The sequence below is a fragment of the Oreochromis niloticus genome, linkage group LG11 (assembly GCF_001858045.2).
Source record: "Oreochromis niloticus isolate F11D_XX linkage group LG11, O_niloticus_UMD_NMBU, whole genome shotgun sequence".
NCBI classification, from domain to species: Eukaryota; Metazoa; Chordata; class Actinopteri; order Cichliformes; family Cichlidae; genus Oreochromis; species Oreochromis niloticus.
In genome coordinates, this window is record NC_031976.2 from 14,252,839 (window position 1) to 14,279,115 (window position 26,277).

The following is a 26,277-nucleotide window of genomic DNA, read 5'->3' on the forward strand; positions in this document are numbered from 1 at the left end:
CCCTAAAAACTGGGCGCTGCACAGCTGCTCTGGGCTGGCAGGAGTTTAAATGCCTGAGAATCAGCAGAGCTGCAATCCACACAACCATCTAAGTTTCGTCACACTGCAACCCACCCATGCAGAACTAGTTTAAGTATAATATCTATAAATGGCTCTTTGATGCTGAATCTTTGATCAGTTCATTTGTTGTTGACTCCAATTTTTTTTTTTAAGAAAGTCACATTGGTTAAAAACCTGTTTTGCCTATGCAAGTTTAAATCCCAGAAATGCACTCTATGGACAAAAGTAGTGGGCCTATATATTACACCTACAGTAGCTACTTAGCCATGGAAACATGTCCTATGAAGCTGCTGGTGCACAGGTTCTGTGTTGATCTTAATACTGAGGAGGTTGGAAACTGTATTTATTGAGTCGGTAGAGCATCGAAGACATTTGTGCACTCTACGACCCTGCTGTGGTTCCTAAATGCTTCCACTTTGCAGTAATATAACTTGCAGTCAATCGTGAAATATCTTGGAGGAAAGAAATTTGACCAACTGACAGCATTATGCTGTTGCTGTTACAGCACTATGCTCAAATTCAATGACAATTTTAAAATGTCCCATTCTTTCATTAGTATGTATAAAGGCAGACTCCATGGATAGGTGCTTGGTTTTATACATCTGTGAGTGAATGAAACTGATAACACCTGAATCAAAATATGAAGAGGTGTCAGTAACTTTGCCCATGCAGTATATGTAGTTTAAAATGGACAGAAGCAGCACTGATGGTAAGAGGATATAAACTTGAAACAGTCTTCTCCTGACTTAGCTTGGCTGGCCAACAGTGACCCAGGTGGGAGGCCTTCGACTGACCTCCCCTGCACCCTCTCCATAAAAGCATAAAAAAAACTGATTGAGCCACACACCAGACAGCACTCCTATAAGAACTGCATTGTCTGCGTAGCATTTTTGGAAAAGGTGAGTTACACAAAAGTAATACAAAAAGAGATACCCCCACAATAATCTGCACTCCATAAAGGAGATCATTTGGGCTGATTAGCTGTCATATATCCTACCCATTAGAGGTTTCTCTCCCTAATTAGGTAGAGTTGTAAGTTGAAAAAGTAATATATATGATATACGTTAAATAGTAAAGCATGGAGAACAGTGTGTTCTGTATATGATGTGCAACTAGGCTTTTAGTTGTTATTTCTTACGAGATAGCAACACATTTGAGAAACCCACACGGTGAAACCACACTAACAAAACATGACTCTAAAAGATAAACTCTACTACACAAGGGATGTATTAATATATATTTTTATCATTTCATTGACTGAGGCACTGTGAGATGGAACCGTTTTCAGTTCAGTAAATAAACAGTTAAGAGTCGTTGGAGGCTTTTGAAACGGGTGTTCTCTTCTGATAAATAGATTTTCAGGACAAGTTGTGTTCTTCAGTTTAGAGAGGAAGTAGCCAAGACATTGTTAATTCAAAAGATTGTACACCTGGTGTCCAGCTTTTCCGGCAGCCTCGCGTCTCCGTAAAGCCGGCCCTTTTGTGCTGCTTATTAACTGGACGTGAGAAGCGGCGAGTGTGCAGGCAGTGAGATAGGCTGCAGACACACATCCAGCTGTTGGCAGCCAATTAAAATTTCTCATGTCCGATGAGTCACATTTCCCCCCTGTATCCTTTGAATGGAGGATTTGTGTGCGTGCATGTGCAGTCTGTGGTTAGCTGGTTTATATATAGTCCGTGAGTCGTTTTCTGAGTGTGCACGTATATAGTGAAGCACGATGTGTCTCCAAAGTAGAAATTTTTAAAGCTGTGCTATAAGAGAAGCATGCCTTTTTCTTCCCGAGGGATCTGTTGAGGCAGCCACCAGCTACACTCGGATCTAAATATATTCACGCCTCTTGTTGACAAAAGGAATCATGGGTAGAAATTGCTATGAAAATACAGAAAAAGTGAGTGTATTCAATTTTGTCCCAGTGTCTCAAGCGTTCCAGTAAATGTAATAGTCGTTCTTTAAGGGATAAACAAAATGGCTGGTTTATGTCTGCCAGACCCACGGCTCAGATGATACTCTGTGGAAAGTCTTCCTGCCGTGCTTGGGCAGCGCACGTGGGGAGTTGTGTAAAGATGCTACATAAGAGCTTTCTGATTCCTTGCTAAGTGGACCGCTTTACTCCCTACTGATTAACAGCTTTTCTTGTTGAGTTGATGAGCATTTTGCCAACATTTTCATCTGTTCTTACACGGGCCTACATTTGTTTGACTTGGCCACTCGGGAGGCTTACAAAATATCTCTGCTACTCCCATTATTCTTTTCGTCCGATGTTGGTGATTCAGCCTCATTCTCAGGTTTTCCAGACTCCGAATCCGGCCAGTGAAGAACCGACCGAGGCCAGTTTATAATTCAGTGTTTGGTTCACGAGCAGGTCCTTATAGGAAGCAGCCTGTACACCCAGGATACCTCAAGGACCTCCATAAGGGGCATTTTTTCTCTCTTCTGTTTTCCAGTGGCTCTTCCTTAACTTCCTAATCTTCAGGACTGTCAGAATATAAGATTTTTAAGACATGATTATGGCTAAAAGAATTTAGAGTAACAATAATGGATTGAGGTTCAGGAAATGCTTTTAGTTAAAATCATAGTTAACCTTTGATGTGAACAAATCTGAACACGGTAGATGCAGGGTGAGAGTGAAAAAAGAATTTAGGTCAGGAAAAAACAAAACAAAAAGGAAAACCGTACCAACTATATTGTCCCCAATGAGGCAAAAAGGAAAATAGAAATGCACAGTACCTAGTTTGCACAGCTAATTAAGAGCATCAAACTGCAAAGACTTTATCAGGATATCCACAAACTGCAAATGCATCAGTGAGGCAAGATGCTCGGGATAGTAGCATTTTACAGAGCGCCTAGCTTTAGCTTCAAGTTGGAAAAGCAGAGAGGAGCGAGGGCAAGTGCAGACAACGAAACGGTAATTAAACAAAGAATTCAGTCCTTATTAGTTCACCTCCATCTCCAGTGCTGCCGTCAACATGTACCATAGCCTGAGGATAACACCGAGTAACTCTGTTACCTTGTGAGAACCCAGTCTCTCCTGGTTTGTGAGAGGAGTATCTGCAGCAACAGCCAGTCAGCCATAAAATGTGTAGACAAACTGAGGCTGCAGTGCAGTAGTTACTTATTAACAGTCTACTACTAAAATGGAAGCGAGCTATGATGAACTGCAAAGTGGGTCTCTAACTGTGATTGTATTTGTGCTGGGTTGTTTGCAATATTATCTATGCTATTCATTTTTCTTTTTTTTTTTTAAAGTTGTGTAGTTATCGGCGCAGCATGTATAACATCCCTAGATTTAGCACCAGCAAAAACACAAAATCCACTGATATTAATATGCTGCTTTGGCCAAAATGAAGTTTCGTTTCATAGGAAAACCCCACAGAAGAGTTCTACACTTGTCATCAATAAAACTCTTAAGTCATGTGAAAGTATGCTTCTTCTCTTTAAATGGGCTCTTGAGAAGAGAGAGCTTTCTTTCCTTTCCTCCCGATCAGTGTTTAACAGCGCTGAAAGCAAGCTGTAAATGCTAAACTTGTGCATTATCATACATAAAACTATCAGCAGACAGTCGAAGTAGTGTTCGTTGCATTTCTTCAATCATAAATTTTACATCACTTCTTAACAAAATTAACATTTTGCAAATGGCAAACTGCAGAAATATATTGGGCCAAAAAGCTGTCTGTGTAATATCACCTCGGGAAGAAAGTTTTTTATAACCTGTGTTGTGTTGGTATCTCTTAGTTACTTGCAGAGCATAACACAATCTGTCATCTTCCGGTCTTTATCTCTTGTATGTCATAGTGTTATTAGATTGACCCTTTGTTCTTTTTTTGTCTTTTTTGTCTTTTTCGCCATGTGCCAATAGACAATTGCATTTTGGCAGTTGCAGTTTGAGTAATTTCCACAGAGTGCTCATCATCATATGCTTCAAAGTGTTGTAGCTGAAACACAGTACTGTCTTCTCTACCCTGTTTACATGAAAAACCATAAACACAGAAGAAACATGCAAAGCCAAAGACTTGATCTGTGTGACACTTCCGAAAAATACCACGCTGGTAGCGTTTCAGAGGTGCCTGAGAAGATGACCTGTAAGGGGATATGGGAAGAATTTATCAGGTATAAATTTTTTTTTTTTTATGTGGAGAATCCCAAACTTTTTATGATCACGGTTTGATTTTCATTGGCAACAGGTTTTTACAGCTGGTTAAAATATCAAACAACTTTGTGTGCGGCCTTGTTTATGCGGCGTGGGTCTGTCTGGCTGGTGAAGGAGGTCAGCGTTTAGTTTTGTGATTTAGAGACCATTGAGGAAGAATTGGATGGGCTGTGGTAAAACTGTCTTACAATTGGGTCTATTTTCAATGACATGGCATTAAAGACAACAGTGAGTCGTCGTAAGCGGTGAGCAGGGTGAAAGCGCAGCCTGACTCTATGTTAGGAACTGTAGGACTACGTGACTTCAAGCGAGTGTCCCTACACCACAGTACAGCTATAAACATGTGGTCTGCAAACACAAGGGGAGGCTTAGGTTAAGTGAAGAATTTGAATCCTCTACTACAGACAACAGAGGCATATTATAATAGCTTAGCACAGCCTATTAAAGAACTTAACAGGCACTGTTCTGCATCGTGTATTGCTCAAACCTGTCGCGGCTGTGACTTGTCAAAGCAGGTTTTATGTCAAAAGACAAGTTATTTAAAGTAATTCACATTTCCTGGCATGAAACCTTTGATAAAAGACATGCTAATTTGCTGGACTGACTGCAGTTTATGTATGTCTGGCAGCCGTGCTGCCTGTGTTGCTTTTCTTTTGGGACGTGAGATAACTTGTAGGTCTCTGGCGTACCTGGTAACTGCTTTCTCCAGCTCACGATCCTCTCTATAATGTGCATAGCTTTCTCCCTTAATAGATGTCTCTTGGCCTGCTCTCCAGTTGAAGTCTCTGTGACTGTAGCGCTGCCTGGATCTCAACCCTTGTAGTGATGCAACCAGTTTGGCTGAACCTGTTAAACCCTCTCTAACACATGCAGGAGGAGTCACTTAGGGATACACAGTGCACGAATGCACCAATATCTCAGGTCTTACAAAAATATAAATAACATTATGTCAGAGTCCCAAACAAAAAGCAGAACTTACTGGATGCTTAATAGAGGAGGAAGATTTGTAGCGAGCCGTACTTGGTGAGCGATGTGCATCAGCATCTGTTCTGATTCTTGGAACTGATGCGGGTTATGAGTGCTCTGAGTGCGCTGGAGTCTGTTGACTCACTGTAGCAGATAAGACCTTCTTATCACATCTACGCTCAACTTGCACTCTCTCTTAATGGCTTCGGGCTGTAAATGTACGTCCTAAGGCAAAGACTGCAGGTAAACACAGTGTGTGTGTGGAAGCAGCCGGGGAGCCAGCCGGTACGCTGACATCAGTTTGTTTGCCATTCACTCAGGTGGAAAGAGATGCAAGCAAATAGAAGCCACCGCCAAGCTCTGCGTGTTGTCCCCATCTCTGCAGCTGTGGTTGCTATTGTTTTTAATACTACCTACCATAATTACAAAGGGGGAAAATGTGTCATTTGAGGTCGACTTCAGCCTTCAGCCAAGCAGAACACAATTGGACCGATGGAAAATATTCAAAAATTTTGACCACACATTAAAGACATGTTGCTTCAAAAAATATTTTAATGTCCGGCCGTGGAAAATGATCACGGCTTTCTCAGATGGAAGCAGTTTTCTGATAATGAATAAAAACACGATTAAGGACATGAAACCAAAACTTTTAGAACATTTATGGTAAATAAAGGAGCGTGATGTGTGTTTCCAGTGGGGGGTGGGGGTGAGAGTCAATATCAGTGCATTGATTTTTCCCGCCATACTCCTCAACCTCTTCTGAACATGTTTTGGAAAACCTGATTGAAATGCATGAGTGCTAGAACTGTTGTGGTTAAGTGAGCTTTTGATTGAATGATTATTTTTCCTCATGGAGCAAAACCTTTAAATTGAGGCTCTCCATGTTTGAGTCAGTTGGTCTGCCACATCTGGCAGCAGCTTTTTTTTTAGTAACTCCATGACAAACATCAAGAGTTGTTCTCCATTCACCCTGATCTCAGTTACGGAGGTAAATAAATAAATAAATGATGATGATTTCAGTTTATAAATGATTCCACATTGCCAAGCATTTATTTGAGGTCAGGTGGTCAGTTTAAAGAATGGCCTCAAGTCTGTCAGCAAAAGCTTATTCAGAGCATTCATACTTGGTTTTAATTTTCCTGTTGCATGTGTTTGATTTTAAGTTGTCACTGCAGTAATGCAGATGAAACCCAACCTTAAAACATGTTCACGGCTCTCCAGTTATTCCCAGCTAAGTCTCTTCTTCTTGGTGTAGATATGGAAACGGCTCACTTCTAACAAACTGAAGACAGTCCCCATCTAAGCCAGAGACATCTCTTTTCATTTGAAGTAATTTGACGTGGCCTTGTTCCAGCCACGCCCGCTGCCACCTACGCGCTTTGAATTTCAATGAAACTTCCAGTAGAAATGACCCATCCTTTCTGCTTAATTTTAAAATATGATCATACTTAGCTAAAGACTCATTATGATAATCATGTGAATAGACAACCGTGGATAGAAACAGTTGGCCTCCAGATACAGAGATAGAGAGCCAGGATGAGTGTGTGTGTGTGTGTGTGTGTGTGTGTGTGTGTACGGGTTCTTATTATCTTGGTGGGGACCAAAATCTGAAATTTACTATACTGGTGGGGACCAACAGCCCTCGCGGGGACCAAAATCCAGGTCCCCACGAGGTTGAAGGCATTTATCACACTCAAAATGTGGTTTTGGCATCAGGGTTGCAATTGGGTTATGGTTAGGTTTAGGGTTAGGGTTAGGCATTCATTTTTGATGGTTAGGGTAAGCAGCTAGGGAAAGCATTATGTCAATGGGAAGTCCCCACGAGGATGGATGGATGGATAGGAGAGCTGGACAGGGTCGTAGAAGGTCCTGAAACCATCAGCAGGACTGGTATCTGCTCCTTGTCCAAGGAGGAACAGGGTGAGTATTGCCAGAGCTACAAAATGACCTCCAGCAGGACACGGGTGTGAATGTTTTTGACTAGAAAATCAGAAACGGACATTGTGGCCTGATGCCCCAACATCCTCTTGTGGACTCTGTGCTCACCCTGCAGCCCGATTGGCATTTGCCATAAAATACCAGAATTGACAGATCCACCAATGGCAGCCTGTGCTTTTCACACAGTGCTGCCTGTAACATCATTCAGCATGACAGGGTTGATGGTGGGTCAGTGATGGCCTGGGGAAGCATATCCATGGAGGCACACTTCGACCTCTACAGGCTATCTTGACTACCATTAGGTATCAGGATGGAATCCTTGGACCCGTTGTCAGACCCTATGCTGGTGCACAACAATGGCCAGCCTCAATTGGCAAGAGGATGTATGCAGTTCCTGGAGGATGAAGGACTTGATACCAATGACTGGCCTTCATGCTCTCCTGACTGCTAAATACAGTAGAACACCACTGGGACATTATGTTTCAGTCCGTTCGATGCTGCTAGGTTGCACCTCAGATTGTCCAGGACCTCACTGATACTGTAATCCAGATCTGGTAGGATATTCCTCAGGACGCCATCCGTAGTCTCATTAAGAGGATGCTATGTAGTTTTTTGCTACGTATTTTCCTTAGGCTGCAGCTAAAATCTGTCTTGAGTGCACCAACAATCTTTATATGCAGGAAAAATATAGCTGCCAGCTAATTTGAATCTTGAATATATGAGGTAAAATCACCATATCAATAATGTGTTTTTAATAACGCGTGTAAATGGAGAGGCCCATTGGTTTAGTCATTAATCAGATACATTAAATTCATTCTTATATTACACTGACATGAATCTCATGTAATGTAATCTGGTTCCTTTAATATACCATCTTTTTTTTTTTTTTTTTTTTTTTTTTTTTTTTACTTTTAAATTGAAAACAATTGTAAGTCCCAATTTTGTGTCAGAGGGAAAAACCTTTCAGCTGGCTGTGTATTCAGTCACTATTGTATAATCCAAGATAAATTTTGACTTTAAAGAAGTTCAAATCTAGATATGTATGTATTCACGTCTGGATCTGTTGTAGTGTCTGGGTGCCCACTTTCAGCACTCATCTCAGTGAGCAAGCAGAGCCTGCTTTTATCTGACTGTGGTCTGGAGCTGGGCCAGGGAAGGGGCAAGCAGCCTGCTGGTGATTAGCTCACAGACAAGCCGGGGCTCATGCCTCTGTTTCCCTTTCAGGCGAGGGGTTCTCTGCCAGTATCTGCTTACTGGCCCACCACAGCATCCCTAATGTCTTTGGCCCGCTGTCACACATGCACTGGAATCAATCAAACGAGAAGAAAAATGGCGCATGAAGAAAGTGGACAGAGGTTTGGGCCCCACGTTCTTATTATTGTAGCCTGTGTCTATAATTACAATGTTAACACTGAGCTCTGTAGACCCAAGCAAGCAGGACTGCTCCACCAGTGTTTCGGTGGTTATATCAGTGGAAAATTACTCATGCTAGTTTTTCGGTGATGGATCCAGCTCCTTCCTCGCTTTCTCCACCGACGTTGATGCTCAAAATATTGCGTAATGCAGCGGAACAGAAGAAACCAGCACTTAACTTCATAGCAGTTGGATAATTTTATCTGGATTAGACGTGTAAATCACCAAATTTGTGATTAATTAAGTCCATTTGTGGTTTACCAGACTATTCAAGGTATAGTAATCTCCCCTGGTCGTCTCCTCCAACGCCCCCCCCCCCCACTTGTGTCTGTCTGCTACTGACCACTTTTCCAGCCTTCCTCCTGGCAGTACCGAGCATTCACATTCCACAGCTAGGCACTGGAGATTTCTCAAATTCTTCCCAGTGTCACTCACTGGAGAAATGTGGCCTTTAAATTTGGCAAATGCACATCAAGGCACATTGAAAAGTCATATACACTCACAGTCCTGAAAATTGAAAACCTTGAAAATTAGACATAGTTGTTCTGTAGCCAGTGATTACGGCAATTCAACCCCACACACCCGCCTCCAAATTGTACTGTAACAGGTTAATTGCCTTATTGTGTTGACGGCAGATGCAAATGTCCAAATCGGGTATGGGAATCGGCTGCTGAAGGAAAATGATAAATGAAGTGGCCCTTTTCATTAAGAAATAAGCCCTCTAAAATCAGTCTGCACTATAAATTGGACTGCCTGTTGCTTCTTTGGGCCAGGTTGTATGCTTTCCACTGGAGAGGACGGTTCAGTTAAGTAGCTTTGGCCTGAGGTGTGGGCAGACTGAGATCATCGAGGTCAGCCTGCAGGCCGATAACAAGACCGAGCGGAAAACGCAGAACGTCGGAAGTCACAAGGACAGAAAGACATCCAAGAGGTCTGCTCAGATACAACACACACTACTAGATTGTCCTTTGCCGAGGGATTTTCCAGCTCCTTTTAAAAGTCAGCTGTAAATCATCAAGTCAGTTACATAAACCGAAACCAAAAAGTAATAATAATTTGTCATTAATCTTAACTGTTTTTATGTTTTGCTTTTCACATCAGCTCTATTCTAACTATTAAATATGTTCATGTTTTTCTTTTCTTTTTTACTTTTATCTTTTCAGAACTTTTATTGGCTTTGTTAACTTTAGAAGTCTTGGCAACTTTTTTTTGACTGCACGTCATGGAGTTCAGTTAGAATTATTATTTCTTCCTTCATACTGAAGCTAGAATTTTTTTTATTTTTTAAAATTGTTTATTTATTTATTTTTCATAGTCGGACGGCAACTTGGATTCTATGAACGTTTTGTGGAAGGAAGCAAACTCCAAAGATGATTTGTTTGGGTGAAACGCATGTTTTTGAGACATGAAAAATATACAAGTCTTTGCTCCTTTTTTAAGCATTGTTACCAGTGTAATTTAAGCCATCCAAAGACAGAAGGACAGTTCCTTTTTGCTGAGCTATTATTGGCTGTAGACACTGTGGTGCTTGTCTTGCATTATGCTGACAGCTCATGACCCAAATTTTGAATCTCATAGGAAAAGGAAGCTCTATAACCTCAGTGTTTTGTATATAAATTATATTAAGTATAACTTTTTTTCAAGGCTCTTGGCCAGTAGGTGGTTTTAAGCATTTTGTGTAAATTTCCACGGTTCATCTCGGTGGATTTAGCCTGTCTCTTTGTGTTGTGTGTTTTAATATAATCCCAGACTCTGACTACTTGTTGTTGCTGCTAAAGATAATTCTTTTTGACTGTGGCTGGATGCTTGGACTTGGTGTTAGGCTATAAAGCAAAGAGAGTACATTTAAGACTAATCAGCTGCCTCTTCAGTGGTATTGTGTATCTCATATAAAAGATGTCAGAACATATTAGAACATGCCTGTTCTGTGGCATGTAGTGAAGCATTATTATATGATAACAAGATTATTTTTAAAAGAAAAAGCTGCTAAAGTAAAAAAAAAAGAAAAAAAAAGATGAAACCATTGCTGTCATGTAAATGCTACACATCTTTGAGGAACGCTGCACGTTTGAAAAACATCTTCAGACCATTTCTACAGTTTTTATGTCCAGTAGCAGTTGACAAAAAAGAAATTCTTTCAAGGAATTGATGATGAGGCTCACATTGTGTACAACACAACAAAAAGAGAGAATAGATTTAGGGCAGATTTTTTTTCTTTGTGTGTAGAGTGTTGATGTGAGCCAGATGTCATGGCCACTGTGATGCTCTTGCGCTCCTGTAGAAATGTCACTGGGACACATTAAGCCAACATCCTGTTGTGGAAGTGTGTGAAGCACTGAAGCAGGAGTTCTTCTTTTTGTTGATTAATCCTGTTTTATTTTTGCCTTGTAGCGGCTTTCAAGGTTTCTGCCATCGCCAGGTTTGCAGAGTATTTTTTTAATGCTTATTGTTGTTGTCTATGTATCTGTTCAATTTTATGGAAAGAATGGAATGAGGACTTTTTGTCCCTCCATTATTCAGTCTTGTGTCTGGAAGTTTCTTTGGTTACATTATTTGTTAAGAAAGTCTGACTCTTGATAACATTGTTCTCATTTAGTCCTGAAGGTATTTTGTTTTAGTAGTAGTACCAGTAGTAGTTGTAGTAAGTCACAGGTTAAAAGTGGCAGTTTTTATTTAGAGCACAATAAAAGTTGAATGTCTCTGCTGGGCTGTTTCCTTGGTAAACTATAGTCTAACGAACTTGCACTACAGCATATCCTATACTGCGACCATGAAAAAAGAAAGATTGACACCATGATACTTTTTAACCTGCTTAAAGCACATTAGTGTATGGGATACATGACAGTCTGCCTTTTAGTTGGACTTTTGGTATAAACTGTTTTGATTTAGCAGTTTTTTTACGCTTTGATCAGAACTGGGGTATGAAATCAAAATAATACAATCTGTTAATCATCTTATTAGCATTATTTCTCTGAAATGAGTCTCCCTCAGCTCTTGGCTATTGCCATTGCAAACTTTGCAGCGCTGATGTCTCACAGCAAGAAGGTTGTGGGTTTGAACCTTGTTGTTGGCTTTGATGTTTCTGTGTGGACTTATGCGCATTTATGTCCATACACTTGCATATTAGGTTCATCAGTGATCCTAAATTCACCCTATCTGTGGTTGTAAGTGTGAATGGTTCTCTGTCTTTGTGTTAACCACCATGATGGTGGTATACCAGCATATCAGCTTGGATATGCTCCAGCACCCGATTTAACCCTCATCCTACCAACATATTTAACATAAACGGATTATCAAGAATAATTTACTTAAAGAAGCAATCATAAAATTTGCATGTTTTGTAAACTTAAAATCTGTACTTTTCTTTGATACAGCTTGCAGCTATTATTGACAGTACAATCCACATTATAATTATTATTACTTTCTTCTCGGCTTGGGGCCTGCAGCGTAGGAGCATTAGTTCTCCTTCTTATGAATGACATGACTGAGCATGCCCCAGCTGCCTTTGGTAGATCTGGTGACATCATTCCAAAGTTCTGATAACTTTCATTCTGGGAAGCTCCCCTTATAGAAGATGAATGCAGCAATTGAATTGTTCTCATTTAAAATGAATGATATGACATTTTAATTTAGAACCCATGGCAAACGTTAACTGGATAAACTGCTCCATTTAGTAGTAAAATTGCATATTGGGAAATTGGTATTTTTCACCAGGGTCCCCTCGGAACCCCAAAACATTTGTATTTTTAAGAGTAGAAATGGAAAACAATAATGTGACATCATTTGGAAGAAATTCATTGACAAAGAAAAAATATTGGAATGAAAAAGGAAAAAAATCCCTCTGAGATATGACTAAAAATATATCTCCAGGGTATAATCTGTAACTAATCATCCAATAGTCTTCAGTGTCACCACATCAGTTGTTTGGTTTATAATTTTTTTTACTGATTTATTTTCCTTTTTTAAGCTTTTATTTGACAGCGCAGTGCAGAAAGTAGACAGGAAAGCAGGAAGAGAGTGGCGTGCACATCCAGGGCCAACTCAAACGCAGTCCCTGCAGTGGCCTTTGATACATGGGTTGCCCGCTCGACAAGGATATCTGTAGCAGTGCTCCTGGTCTACTACACAGCACAGAAGATTTGCATAAAAAAGTACAGAGCCCAAAGTTAGTCTTTCAAAGTGCTTGTTTTGTCCCAACATTTCCATCCCAATTTGTAATGATGTAAAAACAGAGAAGTGTACTACATCCTTGTGTTGGAGAAGCTTGAATCTGAGAGCATTTGTGGTCTTGGCTTGAAAACAGATTGGTTCCCTTTCCAGGTTACTTTTCTTTCAAAAGATTCTTGACTAATCACTTTTAATAAAATAGCTGTTGTATGAGCCTTGACAGACCCAAGCATTGTGAGCTTTGAACTGGTAGTGTTTATATCCTTTGGGGCTACATTATGCTTCACTGTATGGTACCATTGTTCTGTCCACCACCTGCAGTATCTGTTGTAGTCTTAATGCCGAACAAGCTGCCTTGTGTACTGTTGTCACTGCAGACTACAGCGTTGTCCTGGCTCTGACTTTGCATTAAACGTGCTTTCCTCCCCAAGTCAAAAATTCCAGCCAGTTTGCCTCAAATTCTATATAATTTCAGTTTATACAGGTTATCCTGCTGAGAAAGAACCCTCCTTACAAGACGTTGTTGAGATGTTACATCCACAGAAAACCAACCCTTTGTTATGTTATACATGGGCCTTTAAAAATGGTTGATTGACTTTTTACTACCTTACTGTCTGCTTATACACGCGTCAGCCTGTGGGATGCTCACAGAGAGCTGTCATCAAGTTGAAGTGTGCGCAGTCATGGACGTGTGTGTGTGTGTGTGTGTGTGTGTGTGTGTGTGTGTGTGTGTGTGTGTGTGTGTGTGTGTGTGTGTGTGTGTGTGTGTGTGTGTGTGTGTGTGTGTACACACTGACACACAGTCAGCGGTACAGCGTGGTTACAGGGCAGAAAGGTAGAGTGAGTATGTGTGTCTGTGTGTGCACGTCAGGGAGTAATTGAGTTGAATTGGTTTTAATGGGTCTTTATGGGATGTTTGGAGTTATTTCTGTCTGAGGTCTCCTCTGGCGTCCTGGCTCCTCTGAAGGATGGCTTGGCCCTCTGCCCAGCGTCGAGGCAGTTCTACACTTTCTCCTCTGTTGTTTCGTTCTTCCGCTCCCTCGCCCTCTCTCCTCTCTTCTTCTCTCCTGGTGCTCACTTTCCCTCTCTCCGTCATGACAGAGAGCGAGTGATTTTGCGGCACCAGAAAGCGAACGAGTGTTTGTGTTTTCCTCCCGCCCTGCCTCCCCCTCAGCGTTGCGATTTTTAACGGGGGCCCCCTTTTCGCCGAGCACTCACCCCTCTCCGCTAATCGCTGAGCACCACTTTAAAGGCCCCAGCGAGCAGTCGAGCCTCGTCCCGACTCCCATTTGTCACAGAGATCACATGGTGGCGCATGAGTTAGGACCCTGTGGTGGCGGCGCAATTACAGGGTCGGCGGAAGGGAGCAAAGCCAGCGGATCCAGTGGCAAGGACGACTCCTCGGTGGCGGCACTGAACTAAACTTTCTGTTCCTGTCTCTTTTTGATGGACGGCCTGAGGAAAGAGGAGGCACATTATATGGGAAGACGGGGAGTTACTTATACTCGTGTGTGTGTGTGTGTGTGTGTGTGCGTGCATACAGTGAAAGCACAGCACATTTTGTTTTTGTCATCGCCACTCTTTTTAAATTATTCTCAACCAATTTAGTGGCGCAAAAAAAAATAAAGATCCAACAAATAAGTGTTGGCAACGACTTCTGGAAACATTCTCACATGTGTTTTGAGAACTTTGAAGGCACATTATGTGATTCTGCACCAGTCAAACCACATCCCAGTTTAGCCCCAAGTATGGACTGTTTTTATTCACTTCTGCCTGAACACTCGTTTTAGAATGAGTTACTGCTCTGTGATAACTACATACTGTATAAATATGCTACTGTCTTTTTAGATGTCTTCTTTCTGCTTAATGTAAATGTAAATGAATCAAATCTGATTAAGTAGTGTGTGTGGTACACAATTTATAATTATGTGTGTGTATTTGTTCACACGTCTTTGTGGGGCCCCCCCGTGTGTGTGTGTGTGTGTGTGTGTGTGTGTGTGTGTGTGTGTGTGTGTGTGTGTGTGTGTGTGTGTGTGTGTGTGTGTGTGTATATATGTATGTCTCTGTGTGTGTTTGAGTTTATGTGCCATGGGAGAGTGACAGTTCTGACCTTAGCCTCTGAGGCCATGCCAGGTCATTGGCCGCCAGCCTCAGAGTGGTGAGGCCACATACTGGGGTGAGCGCTGCGACTGAGAAAACAGGCTTCATGAAAACAGAGTAGGATAAATAGATGCTTTGAAGGATGGATCGTGGGAGGAATGAAGAAAAAAAAAAAGATGGGTGACGAGGATGAGACAGACCGACCGCAGCACAGAGGAGCAAGAGTCAGGAAGGAGCCTGGTGGAGGAAAAGGCAAATCCTTGTAGCGAGGATGGAGAAAATGCTGAAGATGGGCTCCATGCTGCTCATTAGGTTTGGGTGTGTATGGGAATGGCAGCAAACATGACATTTCCTCTGCAGCCAGCGGAACGACTCCGGCATCAAATAACAGCCCTGCTGCACAATGAGTAGTAAAGCTGTAGCCACCAGAGCTGTCGCCCAGCCCAACTACCACCAGCCACCATGAGCCAGGAGCCTTCACTTTGACTCAGGGCCAGGGCAGGGAGCAGGATATAACAAACAAGCTTCGTACAGATTTGACTCTGGCTTGGTAAATGCATCAAGCATCCAGTTAACTAGACAGAGACACCTGAGCAATTCATTTTTTTTATTTTGTATTTTTTTTTTACCAAATTGAGTCTTTAACCTAGTTAGCAAACCTTAAAGTGAAACTCTTGTCCGTGACCAAGCTGGCACTTAAATCAAGCATGGCCCTGGGTGTGTATCCTTGTTTGGACGTGTAATTATTGTCTGGGAAAATTCTCATAGTAAATGACAAGTTTACTGATTTATAGCACAACTTAAAGTTTGTTGGTTTTTCTCAGAAGCTAGACTGTTTAAGGACAGATTCAGAGTTTAATCAGTCCGAGAATGTTGTGCAATAGAACAAATTAAAGATGAAGCAGATCAACATATTTAAAAAGACTAATACATTAAAACAACTGCAAATAATCATTTGAATGTATTCCATTTGTTTTGTTTTTTCATCATTCACTACCCTATTAAAATAGATTTTCACAATTAAGCTTTGCTTTGAATGCACTCTTCTTCACCAGAACAAGATCTCCTGTTGTGCTTAAAACAACAGCTTTAAGAACATTTCCAGTCTCCATTCCAAACTCACGTTTTCAGCTTGCCTTTTCTCACTTCCACTCTCATCCTCCCAATTAATATTGCTGCCCAGTCTTCTGTTCTTCGGCTTTTATTTTGGTAAGTAAAGGCTCTTTGACTCAGTAGACACGAGCCGCAGAGTAATAAACTCATCAGGCACGTGTCCATGATGTAACCATAACAAAGGGATCCCCCTGCCAGAATGTCTTCCTGAGGTTATATTGAAAGATTCATGACATGTTTTAACAGTCCTTTGCACACTGAAGACATATAATTTCTCCCATTGGACGCATCTAACTGGTCATCTTCTTACAGTGTCTGATGTACTTCCTCTGGCTCCACAGCTGTCTTGAAAGTAGCAGCTTTGCTCCCAGTTTTACCGACATGGAAGGTGGCTGTTATGGGCAAATAAGAGGACAGGACGAGTTTAGAGAAAAGGGTCAAACCGCATGATGAGAGCGGATGGTTCTGTCTCCTGAAAGCCCTTCCAGCAACCGGAAGCAACCAAGTTAAAGGCCACAGCCACAATTACTGTGTTGGTGCGCTGCGACAGGCTCCTGTCAGAGATGTAAAAAAAAACAAAACAAGTTTGTGTGTGTCCCTTTTTTTTTTTTTTAAACTGTAATGCAATTGAACCTCTGGCGGTGAGGTGAGCTGAATGACTCTGACAGCTGAGGTGTAAATCCAGCCATGGATAGGCTGAAATAAGACTACCAAAGCAATTACATTTGGCCTTCTGTGGATGCTGAATAGAGTATATTGAAAGACAGAGGGGAAAATTTGTTAATAATAGGTCCTTAAAGACATGAGTAAAATGGTTCTTGTGTTTTATTTTTTCTTCTTTAACAGAAGTTTGTGGATGACTGGTTGGGCTTTGTCCCAGATTGAAATGTATATAATGGATTATCTTAAAATGTTGTCCATGGTCCCCCAAGGATAAATCCTGAGGACTGGAAATTAAGTTTGAATTTTACTATGTTTTAGCCACGAACAGGGTGGCTCAAGGGATGTTGTCAGTCTAAAAGACATGCCTGTGTCCAGACTGGAAAAAAAACATAAAGGGAGCAGGTCACTGTTAAATTTCATACGGATGATGTGATCGTCTGTTTTTTCTCCACTGACACAGTGAAGTTGGTTTAGATTCAAATCTATAGACGGTTATTAAATGGCGTGATTCCTAAAAGACTTTGGTGATTCCCTTTCTTTTTCTGTAGCAAAATTATCCATTTTGCTTGACCTGGAATTGGTTTACTACCAAAGTACTTGTAAAACTAATGACATTCCCAGCATGGGCTGCTTGTGTTTTCTCCTACTAGTTTCTTTTGCCAGTACAGTAAAATGCAAGAGTAAGACAACAGGAAGCCTTTTACTGCCACCCTTGCTCTGCACCAAATGAAACAGCTTAAATACAGCAAATGGAAAGCCAAGTCTCATATTCAGGAACTAACCCAAGGCAAGGTTATATTTTAAACAAGACATAGCCTGATCCTATCCAGTATAGGCATGTATGAATTCAAACTCATACATCCTAAGTTCATTTAGCAATGTAGTCAGCAACAGGGTACCAAGACGTTTCTTGGTTTTAATCTGTCGGTGCAGCTTTGACGGTTTCTCTTAAATGCAGTAACTTCAACCCATCATATAAATTGCATTAACTACTGTAGCAGTACACCGGCTGCCACTTAGCTGCCCCAGACATTACTGCATTTTGCCATTTTCCAAACATATTGTCATATTGTGCACTGGCATCCAGCACAGCTTCTAAAGTAGCTCTAACTAACTTAGCTTATGCCAGCTAGCTGACACACTGCCAGTAACTGTCTCTGTGCATTTAAGCTGCATGGGTTTTGCACAAGTCTATTAAATAGGTCACAAGTTTTTTTTTGTTTTTTTTTTTCCCTGAGCCCCCAGTGTCTGAAATTCTATCCCACGATATTGTATAAACAGTGGCAGGCTCCTTTTGTGTCATAAGCATCTGAAGAATGCACTGCAGCGAGTACTATGAGGGGTGTTCCCCCAGGGACATGACCAACAAGAGGGGATCGATCAGGGCGATGCTGGTGTCACAGTATAAATTGGAACTTATGTTAGCATTGTCTTTGTGGGTGTGTGTTTGCATAAGCTGAGCAATGGGTTCACCATCAGGGCGGGGAAAAAGATTGGACAGCGGCTCTGTTTATTCACACGACCTGGATGAGTCATTTTGCTAAGGCAGTGCTGACAGCAACATGTCACATCAAGACATCGCCCAGCTCTCAGCTCCTCGCTTGATTCCTCCTTATAGTGTAGATCGCCAACTGTTGTTATTGTCTTCCAGTGCTGTTATTAACTTCCACATTCCTGGGCATAGTGTCATATCATCAGTGAATTTTGCACACTGAACTCATTTACCTCAGCTGGTTATGGATTGCTAAAAACAGCATTCAGCCTTAGTGAATTGACTTGAAATTAGGTTTTCTACTGTGTTAAATTTAACTTCTATAAGCCCAGCTTGCAACACAATGTTTCCAGTGTACCCTGTGGCATGTTGACATTAGTGACACAGCCCTGACTCATTTAGCCTCCAATAAGTGAGTGATAGTGGCACAAGTTTGCCACAGTTATTTAGTCCTTCACAGCCAAAACCCCGGACCTCAGCAATGTAAACATTGCTTCTGTGCGCGTATGTGGGTCCCAGGCTTAACTTACAGTGCCATATGGACATGTGTTGCTTATTTTCAGCAGGTTATTTGGTTACAACGGCTGTTTGGTTTGTGGTTCTTAAGGACGGAAAAGTATGTGATGTTCTCCCAGCCGTGCCTAAATGAAGAGCGTATTGTGCGGTACAGTTATTTCAGTGGAAAACGCATGCACGGAGCCCATGACCAGCGTTTCCACTTATATACACTGTTCAAAAGCACTAAAGGAACACTTTGAAAAAACATCAGATCTTAGTGTTGGGGGCAAAAAATCATGCTGAATATCTATACTGATATGGACTGGTAATGTGTTAAGAATGAAAGCTTGCCACATCACATTGGTTGATCAGTTACATTTCCATCAATCAACAGTACCTAATTCAACGACACCCCAAAAATCAAAGTGAAAAGATGACACAGGAGGTCAGTCTTTTTTACCGAAATTTAATTGCAGCATCTCCAAATGGTACTCAGAAGTTTGTAAGGCGCCCCGCATGCTTGTATGCATGCCTGACAATGTCGTAGGTGCAACCTAGCAGCGAAACACAATGTTCCAGAGGTGTGCTGTTAGATTTGATTCAGTGGAGTTCAGGGGCCAGTCAATGGTATCCATTCCTTCATCCTTCAGGAACTGCCTGCATACTCCTCACATGAGGCCAGGCGTTGTGGTGCACCAGTAGGGTGTGACAATAAGTTCAAATATTTAATCTCAATACCTAATGACAGTCAGGGTTCAGTTTCCTGTGCATCCCTCTATGGATATGCCTCCCCAGATCATCACTGACCCAGCACCAAATCAGTCTTGCTGAATGGTCTTCCAGGCAGTACATCTGTCACATGTGTTCAGAATGAACCTGCTCTTATCTGTGAAAAGCATGGGGCGCTAGTGGTGGCGCTGTCAGTTCTTGTATTTTATGGCAAATGCCAATCCAGCTGCAAAGTAAGGACAGGGCCCACTAGAGGATATTGGGGCATCAGACCACCATCATAAAGTCTGTTACTGATTGTTTGGTCAGAAACATTCACACCACTGTTCTGCTATAGATTTTGTATTTCTGGCAGTGCTCATCCTGTCCCTTCTTGCTCAAAGGAGCAGATACCGGTCCTGCTGATGGGCTCGGGAGCCCTGTCCAGCTCTCCTAGAGTAACTGCCTGTCTCCTGGAATCTCCTCCATGCTCTTGAAACTGTGTGTCTTAATTCCAATAACACCAAAACAGCTGAAACTGAATAATAGCCCCCTCTACTACTTCACTGACCAGATCAATATCCCACAAGTTTAATTGACTTGATGGTATACTATGATTAAAGTGTTGTAATATTTTTTGATTACTGTACATTAGCCTCTTCTTTTAACCCCATTAAAGTTGCACATCTCAAAACAATGCTGGCAAAAATATGCTCAACACTGGTATCAGAGGTGTTTTTCCTAACTTTATTGATGGAAACAAACTGGTGAGGGTAAAAGAAAAGGCTTGCTGAAGTTGCAGAGAACAGACATAGCTTTGGTCTGGACAAGTGGCAAGTGGATAAGATTATAGTATAGTACTGGTTTTATGTTGTGGTAGATAACGGGTGGAGCAGAGGCATCCTTGTGCAGTAATGTCAGGTTTCAGAAAACCCAAATGCAAATGCCTGGGAGGCTGAGACCTCTAATGTCCATGATTGTCCCATTGGCCCTGTGTACCAGCCTAAATCAGCCCTCCAGCTCGTACTGTTGTGTCATATCCATTTTATACATGCACTCACACACATGCACTGTGAGGGAAGGAAGCAGATATAGCTGACCACAGCAGGCCGCATGTGAACCACTCTGACTCAGTAACACCAGTCTCCCTGCCCACATACAGCTGAAGGAGTAGCACCTCCAGTAGTTAAGCTTTCACCTCTACACAGTGTCGTACACATCCAAAACTCACACAGTTATTACACTGCCCGAATGAGTTTAACTCTTCATTTAGTTTTGCACATTTTTGATGGAACTTATTTTGATTTTGGAAGTGTTCTCATTCATAATCCTACTTATCTGCCATCTATAAGGCTTGTGCAAGTTTAGAGATGGCTCACTGATTTATTTGGGTTTTTTTGTTTTTCAGTCGGTGGTCAAAACAGGACGCTTGCTTATCAGTCATGAGGCACCGGTAACAGGAGGCTTTGCTGCTGAAATCAGCTCTACAGTACAGGTGAGTGCAGGGCATGATTGTATGCATTCATGCATCTCATCGATTGTGTGTCCATGCTGATAGCATGCTATATTTGACTTTTATTTGACAATCTATCTCCCAGGGGTAGATATAAAACTCCTAAAAACTTCTCACTGATTCCCCCAGAGCAGTGGCTTTGAAAACTGAGAGGCCTGCCTCCCAGCTGGGTTTACAGTAGAGCTGAGAAGAGGCACCGATCTTTCCTCCATGAAGCAAAGATTATGAGTAAGGTTAAAGGAGAGGTGCTTGCCAGCTGATTTGGCTGCTAACCAGCATGCTCAGCAGCTGGAGCTGCAGCAGTGGCTGTGACACACAGCTCACACAGGCAATCAATTAAGGCACTTTAGAAACCTCTAGTGCTTCACCACTGCAGTTTGCATCAGAAATGATATTCCTTCTATGAGTCAACAGAAACTCAGACAATGAGGAAATCATATTCTCTAGTCCGAGTGAAAGTCAATCTCTATAAAATAGCCTAGAATGGATAAAGAGACATTTTCCTACATCAAAGAGATTCACTGATAAATGTGGACTGCTAATAGTCGATTCTGTATTTCTAGAGGAACTATGCTGCCAGTCATTGTGCGGTAAAATATAATCATGGTTGGCTTGAATGTTGAATGTGCAGTTGTGTTGATGTGGTTTCCATAAAAATGAGCAAAGATAGAATGAATTCAAAGTCAATTTTGTCAGATGATGTGCATAAATATATCTTATAATTTATAGTGCCAATGGCAGTATGATTTTTTTTTTTTTTTTTTTTTTTTAACTTATAAACCACTATAACGTACACCAGAAAAATTGTTCCACCAGCCTGGCTAAGAGAGATTTGTGAACTACACACCCAGGCATTGTTTCAAAACTGTTCAAGAACAGCTCAAGGTAGTCAGAGGTACAGTCTTGGCTCAATCTCCAAACTGATCAATCACTCACCTCTTTTCACACTCTGTGTTTATACATCACTTTGTATTTAGTTATTAGTTATTAATCTCTGGCACTCTTCCACAGTGTGTCTTTGTCCTGTCTTCCTTCCCTCACCTCAAGATTGTGCCATTGTATTAACACACCTGAATGTTCCAGACTACCAAAACTTTATAGAGGTGGTCACACTTGCTGATATTCACTTAGTCAAATTAATTTGGTCAGCTATTTGCATTTTTAATTCTTATAAAACACTTTAAATGCTAACTAGTGTTAGTGTTTTTCCTCTCTTTCTACCCGCCTCCCTGAGCCTAGTTCTGTCAGAGGTTTCTTCCTGTTAAAAGGGAGGTTTTCCTTCCCACTGTCACCAAATGCTTGCTCATAGGGGAGTAGTTTGATTGTTGGGGTTTTCTCTCTAGTATTGTTGGGTCTTTACCTTATAATAGAAAGCTACTGTTCTTGTAATTTGGTACTACATAAATAACTTTCAACTGATTCCAGTGAAGCTTGATTTATATATCCACCCCTACTCCAAAAAAGTTCCAGACCCTTAAAGGTATCCACAGGGATCCCATGTGGATCCTCCAGCTAACAGAGCTAACTGATTACTTAAAATTCCTGATAATGTGGGATTTCACAAAATAATAAAGCAAATTTCCAGCTCTGGCATATAGTCAGCTCATTTGGAACTTTCTTCTGTCACTGTCACAAGTGATTCAGTTGCTTCAGTAACATTTAATGCATCTTTTAAAATCTAGCCCACAGCTAACTCGCAGACTGAGCGGCATGGTTATATTTCCTGCTGGCATCCACTGTAGTACTATATCAACTACAGTTCCCAAAGTTGGAGCATTATCAGCTTAGATAGCAGTAGAAAAGTAGGAGTAAGATGGGCAGAATCTATTAATATTAACTTTTTGTTTGACATTGTTTGGTTGTCCTTAAGTATATTGGAATTTCCCTTTTTGTTTGGAACCTGTGGGCATACAGGCCAAGACATCAAACTGTTCAATCAAATTTGAATAAACACTGTTCACTGAACATATAAATTAACCACTGATATGACATGATAGCATATACAACATGTTTAACCTGATATCAAATCTGGCCCATCCCCCATTTCAGATTATGTTCTCAGGTATGCCCAGACAGCTTCCAGCACAGCTGCTGTTCTAACAACTTGCACTGGTGCCCTTTGTGGGCTGTTTCCTGGAACATTATCACGCCTCCTATACAGTGATAATGATTTTGACACAAGACTGTAAACAAAATAGACTAAAACCCAGCAAAAAAAAACTGAGGAGCTGCACAGATAATACGATGCTACTCATCTAAGGGTTGTGAATCCAGCTGAGCTGTCTGCTCATATTGGATTTCTGAAATATTGCTTGCTGCTGGTAATGCAAAAGGTCTGCACACTGTAACCACAACATGCCAGAGACAGTCGATGCCAAATTCTGAGCTAAGTACAATGCATGACTAAATGAAAAGCCCTCCCCTTCCCTTCATCCTAATTGCATCTACTCTTGTGTTCTGGGGTAATTATCTTCAGTATGTGGGGTGTTTTCTCTCTCTGAGGCGCTCACTGTAGCAGCGACTAGCACTCCCATCTAGATGAGCAATTAGTGTCTTAACAAATGACACATCTCCCCTTTTATGACCACCTCCTCAAAAGTCATCAGCCTAATTGTATGCATGACACACTATGCATTACCTGGAGCAGTTTCCTTGTTAATTCTCGTGAGTTGGAGCTGTCAAATGAAAAAATCGATCCCATGCTCATTTACTGTCAATCAGATGTTGCCTTCTCCCCCTCCCCTGTTTGCTAGGGCTTAAATGGCCAGTGAGTCATCCACCTCATTTCCATGTTTTCACATTGTGTACAGATGATGTAAGCTGTTGGTGTATTCACTGATTGCATCGATCTGCAGTTTTCGCCTGGCCTTGGGAGATTTGGATGCTCTTGTCGGAAAAGAAATCTTTACAGTTGCTGATTGTTGTGCTTCAACAGGATGCAACTTAACCTACTGGCATCTGTTGCACTCTTAAAACCATGAATTATATCAAAGATATCCCTTCATCAGAGAGAAAGTAATGGGCTCGTTGAAGATCTTCTAAAAGGCAGTCTCACTAAAAAAAAAAGAGAGTACGATGGCTTTACAGTAGCCCATTAGCGCCAACAAGCCATTCTGCTTAAAAATAAATAAGCACAGCGCCATTGACACTTTGAAGACTGCAGCCAGTTACAAGCCCGTGGCGTGACAACATAATAAACGATCGGCATTACCTAGCGCAGCGTGTCAAACTTTGCCTTGTGCCGGAGTGATCCAGATGTACTCGCCTGGCTACGTGACAGTACCTTTCTCAGCTCTGCTTGACAGTTTTGACCAAAAACATGTTTGTATGTTGCCTAAAAGGGCTGTGAGTCATGATTCGAGCTGAACTCATGTGTTCAGCAGATTTGTAAAGGAAAAGGTGACACATTTTCAGATTTAGCTTGGTCAGATAGAAGAAACAAACCTGCAATTATATCAGACTAGTCACTAGTTATAGGGATGATGTGCCACGTTAAGCATGGTTCTTTTTTTTTGCCAGAACATTGAGTTTGTTTTCCTTCCACTCGCTCACCACTGAGGTTTCCTCAGTTCTAATGTGTTTTTATTAGAAATATTTGTTCTTCGCACACAGTGTTAATCCGTCTTTGTTTGACGCAGCTTGAAAAGTCACAAAGCGTTTGGTTTGTTGTAACTTTTGTTGCTCACTTGAATGCAGGGTAAATGCTGTCATGTGTGTTCCCTTTGAGTTGTAAAATAAAATGGCCTTTTAATTGTGATTTTGCAGTCCCACTCAGCTTTGATAATAATAAGAATAATAAATAAAGCTTCTAAAAATACAGCTTTTAAGGAGATTGTGAGTCAGAGGTCCCCGTCAACAACAATAACATCCTGGAGAGTTTCTGAATATTGGAGACAGATTAGTGGTATTGTGGAAAATCGAGGTCCTAACATATACCACACTTCTTTGTTTACTTGTGTGGTCTCGGAACCGTGAAATCAAGGGAGGAAAAAGATAAGCTGGTTGTCAGTAAAGCTTGTATAGTCTGGACTTAGTTGCCTGGGAGCACTGTTTAAACTAAAGTCTGTTATTTTGAAGAGAGCGTGGATTCAACTACTATCTACTTCAGACTTTTGGGCTCTTACAGAAAGATCCTTAGATGGAGTCGATCTTCTGTTTTGTGTTATGAACAGAAGAGTGTTTGGTAGGACTTGGCAAGTTTCCTTTATCAGGCTTTGGATCTCACCCCCATGATTTAATGATGTGTCATTTTGGCCCTCTTCTAAGTGTTTTACTGATGTCTGGATCGGACGCAGTAGGGCAGAAAGATGAGGCTCAGGACAATGCTTTTGTGGACCTCAGGGATGCACAGAGAGAAATGGTGAATCATCCTACAAAAGCGTTGCAGACATGACTAAAGTAGCTTCAGGTTCCAAAAATGTACTTGCTTTGGCTGATCATTTGGAAATAATAAAATGCTGCATAATTGTGACCACGCTGGACGACAATAGCTCTTGGCAGCTTCAAGCAATTAGACAGGAGTGTACTTAACATAACCTATGTAGGGTATCAAATATGGTAGTTTTCTAACTTATGCTTGGTGTTCTCCAACTTTTCAGCTTCACTCTCTAACCACAAATGACATTGCACTGAATCATGTGGCACTGTCACGGAGGGGGTTTAACAGTTATTCACTGGCCCCTTTGATTCCCTGCTTATTGTTCCACTGGTAGTGGTTTCGATTATTCTTGTGTAATTAAACCTAACAGAATCAAACATCCAGCTTAGGATGTCCTGTTGAGCTGTGGTCCTCTGCTATGATACAATTCAAAAGCTGGCGTCTCCACTCTGGCCCACTTGTTGTTAGCCAAGGATGAAGGCCTTGCCATCTCCTGCCATAAATGCCTTCTAAATCAGAATCAGGTTCCTGGTTGCCGGTCAGGCGCATCTGAATGAGAAGCAGCTCAAGGCCCGGGGCGCTGTTCTCCACAGTGGTAGGCCCCCCGCCTCCGACTTGTCTTTCTCCATCAGGGGATACATTAAACCGCCTTTAAAGTTCAATGTGTAAACAAGAAAGCTCCTTCAGAAGATTTGATTGGATGCATGTACTGCACTGGCTAAGGAGGTCTCCTTCCGCTCATTATCATCACTTGCTTAACAGCATGAAGCCCACACCAGGCCAGTAATGTAAGTTAATGGCTTACCTATATGAAATAAAACCAGAAGTCTAAAGCAATAGCAGCCCCAAGGATTCTCAGAACAAAAAAGCTGACTGATGAAATCTTTTTTTTTTTTTTTTAAATATGTTATTTATAGTTGGCATTTGTCAATCTATTTATTTTCTCTAGTGGCCTCACTGTACTGTTGTTCTTATTCTTAGAAGAACTGTGCAATTCCCACACATCATATTGTTCTCACACCCACTAAACTTTAGTAAGAGGCCTCCATGTTTTTTCTTTACAGTGGATCCTTTTGAGCTCAAGGGTTTTTCTGTTAATGATAGAAACTCAGTGCTGGGGG

At 41.4% G+C, this 26,277-nt stretch overlaps 1 protein-coding gene across 1 annotated transcript in view; it reads left to right on the forward strand.

Annotated features, from left to right (window-relative positions):
• Positions 1–26,277, forward strand: part of bckdhb (branched chain keto acid dehydrogenase E1 subunit beta) — a 55,290-nt gene that overhangs the window by 20,383 nt on the left and 8,630 nt on the right. The window contains exon 9 of the mRNA XM_003453475.5: positions 20,674–20,760. Within this exon, the coding sequence (XP_003453523.1) occupies positions 20,674–20,760 (87 nt within the window). The remainder of the gene's footprint in view (positions 1–20,673; positions 20,761–26,277) is intronic.